The sequence below is a fragment of the Puntigrus tetrazona genome, chromosome 1 (genome assembly GCF_018831695.1).
Source record: "Puntigrus tetrazona isolate hp1 chromosome 1, ASM1883169v1, whole genome shotgun sequence".
Lineage (NCBI taxonomy): Eukaryota > Metazoa > Chordata > Actinopteri > Cypriniformes > Cyprinidae > Puntigrus > Puntigrus tetrazona.
Window position 1 is genome coordinate 8,734,908 of NC_056699.1, and position 5,780 is coordinate 8,740,687.

The window sequence follows — 5,780 nt, forward strand, 5'->3', positions numbered from 1 at the left end:
CGCGACGATCCGCGCTTTCCGAGTTTTATTTGCGCGGCGCTGCTCGGGACGTAGCCTATCGGTGATATATATACAGAACCAGACCCTGAGTGACAGAGCAGGACAAGAAAAAAGCGGTGTTGATCAGCGTTCAACTCCGTTTTGCTCGTATTTTTCTAAGCCTATAATTTTAAATGACAGCTGTCGCATTTGTTTTCTACAGTGTAGCAAAACGTTATATTTTGACGTGACGGATAAATTAGCTAGTGTATTTTTGTGCACACTACGTTTTTTCTTTCTGCCACAATTTTTCCCTATCGCGGCCTCGATTTTAACCGAATAGTCTCATGACAAGGATAAAAATAAGAAATACATTTCCATTTTCACCAAGACGGACAAGAATGCAAATGTCTTAAGATGCAAAATTCGTTTAATATTTGGCCGTCGACAAATTCCAAACCTCTTGAGAAAACGGATAAAATAACGAATGCAATTTTGCGCAGGCTCCACTTCTACTTCGTAGCCAATCTTGTTTTCTTTTCGTAGCAGAAATTGAAATGGAAACCTAAATTGAGTGGGAACGTTCGGGAAGAAATGTATTCTAGCAAAGAGAAAAATGGGTTCCCTTCTGCATCTTAACTAGCTTAACCGGCCAGACTTCACCAGTTAACCGATTTCACTAGCTGTCCATCGACTTCACCAGCTTTAAACTAACCAGAACACCAAGAAGTCATGCTGGTCTAAGCCGGTCTTTTAAGGAGGGCATGAAATAGCAAAGTACGCCTTAGCAAGCACCACCGACTTTTTAGAGTGAAATAAAGCTGACATGATGGTGCGAATTTATTCATGTGTTTTGACTCACTGGATAAGAAGTGTTGAGAAGAGGGTCCAAAATCCCTGTGCGCTTCCTGTAAGAGCTTCAACCTGTCCTCTACAGCCGCCTGGAGAGACACAGAGACGAGGAGAGAGAAAGTTAGGTGGGCTGCTTAAATGGAATATGACAAACAAGCTGAAAAAAATACAAAAAAAAACAACATCCACAGTCACAGCAGGGGACAGACCTCAGCGTACGAAAGACGGTAATGAACAGACACCGTCAGAGAGCGTGCTAAACAGATCCTGAGGAAAACTGATCGTCACAGCTCACGCACACACTGAGGACGGGGATATTTTACTATCGTTTATCAGAAAAGAGCTACGAATTTAAAAAGACAAAACGGTTGTATTACGGTTGTGAGGATATTCAATGGAAATGTGGTAACACGGGTAATACTGGGATCACTGTGGCTTGAGTTTTCCATTCCATTAATTTCCTTCGGTTTTTAAATAGCCTGTACGAGGCGAAATTTGCAGCAATTTGGCAACAAACAGCCGTTCGCTTCTAGTTAGTTTGAGTTTCCCCTCACTTTCCTTTGCTTTTAAAAAGCCTAGTTTAATAAAAATCTAAGCGCATTTTACTTCCACTTTTACAACGTAAAGCTTTAATTAACGAAACGTGAAGAAATACGCCATGCTGTATGCCTGATATAAAATAACATATAACTGACACAGAAGGTGCTTTTGCATTTCGTTTCGAAACTCTTCCGTCATCGAATTGTCGTTTTCGCCTCTCTCTTCTCGTCAGTCAGCTCGATGTGATAAAATAAATCTATATGATCTGTGCTCGACTGCGGTCACGTTCAGTTTCAATCGTCTGTTTCAATTAATTTTAGAATTAAAAAACATCTAAACGACGGCGAGGGACGGTGTCTCGGTGGGTTCACCGGAGTTGCGGTTTAAAACCGGTAGGAGCGTGTATGAAACGAACGAGAAGAGGAAGAATTGGGAATAGAAAACGAAACGGAGAGGAGCATTCAGATGACCTGCATGAAAAGAACCGGAAAGGAAAAGAAAAGTGAACGAGGAAATGAAAAGCAACAGAAACGAGGTGATTGAAAAAGCAAGGAAAAGCAGCAGAAAGTGAAAACGCTGAGGAAAGGCAAAGGACCTGCAGGAGTTTCCAGCGCATGTTGAGGTTGTCTAACTGACGGCTGGAGATGGAGGACAGCTGGACGTCCAGCGGGGTCAGCTGACCCGCCAGATCATTCACAGCTCGGACGTCCTGCTTCAGAGGAGCCGTCTCTTCACGGAACGCCTGAAACACACGCAGAAATAAATCGCATTAACCATCTTTATCTCTGCATATCGCCCAAACACAAATTTAAATAAATCATCAGCCGGAGCGTTTGGCGATGACTCACAGCATGTGTGAGAGGTGTAACGGCGTCATCGCGGGATAAAAACTATAAAAATAGCTTCAGGCAGGAAAATGATTAACTAGAATAATCCTTTAAGGAATAGTTCACACAAAAATGGAAATTCTATCACTATTTACCCTCCCTTGTGTTATTCAACACCCGAAGGATTGTGTTTCTTTTATGGAAAACCTTACGATGGAGAAATTAAACTAAAGGTTCGCATTGCTCTCGTTCGTACAATGATAGTAAAAATGACCAGGGCCTGTCATACTGTAAAAAAACTCATTTATTTTGTTATCTTTTATGCACCTCTTTGTCATTTTTGTAGCTCCACAGCCCCATTTCCTAGTAGGGGAAAGCATCATGATGAATATCTTCTTTTATGCTCCACAGAAGAAAGTAAGTCACAAGGGATTGAAAATAAATCACGGGTGAACGCTGACATTATTGGTGCATTGACGTGATGAGTCGTCATTTTTACATTTAATAATCCGTGATGAATCAACGGAGCTTTCATAGCAGCAAGAGCGGTAACGTACCGTTGTTTTATCGATGTGATCCTGTAGGGAATCTATGAGGAGGTCTCCCACGGGTTGCCAGCCTGCCTTGAGCTCCTCGGCCTGGGATAGGCGCAGGTCCAGTTGGTCCATGGAGCTCTGGAGATCCTGGAGTTTATCCAGCGCTCGGTCCACCTGCTCTTGCCAGGTCCCCGCGTGTCCCACCAGCCTCTCCCAGCGCTCGCCCACCTCTGCTGTCTGCTTACGAATCGCTTTAGCCACCCGCTGGGCCTTCTCCTCCGGGGTCAGCTCTGCTGACCCAATTTAAATACATCTTCACTTCAGTTGACCTCAATTAAATTCATTTTGCAAGGTTTTGTAATAAAAAGTAAATTCAGCCGGCAACAATTCTGGAACGGCTTCTATGTCCGTAATGTTGTGTCTGGGAACAAAACGTAAAAACTATGGGCTTTATCACACCTGGCTCACTTATTTCGTAACCTTTCGTGTTTTCTCCCTTAGTTTCGTTAAATCCATTACACTCGTGCAAGAAATGCATTTGGACGCACACCACAACAATCAGTCAATTGCCTAAACAATGTGGCCTCTACCTGATTGGAAACAAACTCTGGAATGGTTTATTTGTGGCGAGACAGCAACGCAATCCCGAAAGCAGGAATCAAGGTTCAACATCTGTACGTATATAGCTGGTCTGTATCTTGACAGATGAACACAAGAAACAAGATCCCTGAACACAAGCTCTGACCAATGAGAAGACGCACACGTGACTTCGGAAACCTTTTAAAAGCACGCCTAACCAAGTAGAAAACATTTATTTTAAGACCTTGTTTTGGAAGCAACCAAAAGATCTACAGCTCTGAAACCTCAATAACAACGATAATCTCAGCTGATATTTGTGTATGACGATAAAAGGGTTTCCTTTTCAACAGAGCACCTGAAAACCAGAGTAATAAATGGCCAAAACAAGTTACAAGTCACAAATACATCAATTCTAACAGAAAGTATTTTTTGCATCTCGTCACCTAAGAAACAGTTGGTTTGTGAGGAGAGAAATCACATTTATTTCTTTACAAAAATCAAAATAAAACTGCAAAATCAATGATGAGATAACAGCCTCTTAAACATCTAATAAACGTCCTTCAAAAAATGTCACCTATGTCCTTGTCTCGTATATGAAGATCCTGTGAATGCAGTCACATTCACGTCAAGTAGAATTATTGACAAATAAGGGCAAAACGCGCAATAACTTCAATGACCTGTATATTGCAATATCATTTCTATCATTGCAGAAATAAATGCAGAAGATGGCATGCAGAATGGAATGAGTTCGTCGTTACTAATTACAAATGTATTAAGAATTAAAAATGCCTTCAAGTAGAGAGTAAAAGTATCTTTGATACTCAGTAAAATTAAATCGTAGCCAAAAAGTTGGGCAATATGACCAAAATCTTATATCATGATATGATTAATTTTATTTCATGGTAGCAATATTTATATAGATTTTCTCTCTATCACTGTTTGATAAACATGAATTATAGCAGGAATATTAGACCTCTGTCACTTTAAGATACTCTCTCTCTCTTAGTAATAAGCTTTCACTTAAAATGTAAATTACCGTGTCCATGAGGAAACTTGCAAAGACGGGCATTTTGACCATTCAAGACCTATAAAGGTTCAGTACCAGAACAGTTCAAAAGTGAACAAGCGTGTTTCACGACAAAACACCGTATCAGTCGTTTTTGATAACTTTAAATTGGTTTCATTTTTATTAAACCTGATCTGAACTCATCCATTCTGCATGAGCGCGAGACAACAGTGCGCTTGCAAAGAGAGCCGTCTAAACTCGCTCGCCCGATCGGCTGCAACTGCGATTGATTTTATCGCGTCTCACCGCCAGACAGACCGCTTGTTGATTGGATCATATCCCGTACGATAAAGCGGCATAATATCACAGCAAACCGTCTGCAATATCCTGCGCATTTGGGATATGCCCGCTGTGCGACCCCTAAAATGTTGCCAACGTGAAGCTTACTAGCGTTCATTGCGCGTTTATCAGTATGACCACACCTCGACTTTTTTTCCACATTGCGGACGCCCCCCGTTCAGAAGATACGCTCGGTCATTTAAGAAAGCGTTCGCTAATGAGCCACTCGACTAATGAGCTAAACAGAGAGAGGTTTACAGACGACAGGAGGCAGATGTTTGAGCAATTTAGAAAGAGCCCAGGGCATGTCTTCAGGCAGGGCTGCAGCATTAACATCTGCTCTTTCATTCGGCTTCCAGGCTTTTTGAGGACGTGAGAAGACACTTCGGCTAATGTCACCGTCACAAACGGCAGGACCGATTTCTCCATTGGCCAAACGCTCACCTCTATCTTTCATCTTTATATTTCTGTTTCAGCCCGAGCGAGAATCAATTTACAATTCAAATGCGTTCAAGCGTTTCTGGAGAGGTTTGAAATTCAATTAAGATCCAGGGGTTGACTGGAAATGAAAGTGACGGTGTGGCGGCGGCTTGTTTACGCTCATTTGATGACGAGCGCTGGAACAGATTGCTTTACATTTTAAAACACACAGTTCAATTTGGAAAACACGGATTCGTGCGAACATTAGTCGTGTATGATTTTATCTGGGTAGCCGCTCCCGCTGCGTGGCGAGAGAGAGAGAGAGCGCGGGAGCCGGTTATCGGTTCAGATAGCTGAGCTCCGGTGCTTTGATCGCGGGGATAAGAGAAAATGGAAGTGCGGAGATCGCTCGAGGACTGAATGGAGGCACGCGAGATTGCTCTAGGTGTTCGGAGAGAGACGTGGGGAGAGAGATCAGAAAACGCTGGCCTTCTGAAACCAGCTGACTTCAATAGCGGTGAACGTGAAAGTGTACATTTGTGCTGAGATTATTAAAATAAGCTTACAAGCGAAGTCACGCCGAATCTGCAGCCTCAAAATTCTACGGAAACGTTCTAAGACTGTAACTTTAGGGTTGTGAAAAAGTAGATATTTACGTACGAAAAAAAAAGAGAAAATACAAATAAATTTTATATATATATA

At 42.1% G+C, this 5,780-nt stretch overlaps 1 protein-coding gene across 1 annotated transcript in view; it reads right to left on the bottom strand.

The window, feature by feature from the left end:
* The window catches only part of LOC122345778 (dystrophin-like), a 37,943-nt gene that overhangs the window by 21,278 nt on the left and 10,885 nt on the right, over window positions 1-5,780 (bottom strand). Inside the window, exons 4-6 of the mRNA XM_043240232.1 lie at window positions 2,756-3,024; window positions 1,967-2,113; window positions 842-920 (exon numbers count right to left, since the gene is read on the bottom strand). Of these exons, the coding sequence (XP_043096167.1) occupies window positions 842-920; window positions 1,967-2,113; window positions 2,756-3,024 (495 nt within the window). The remainder of the gene's footprint in view (window positions 1-841; window positions 921-1,966; window positions 2,114-2,755; window positions 3,025-5,780) is intronic.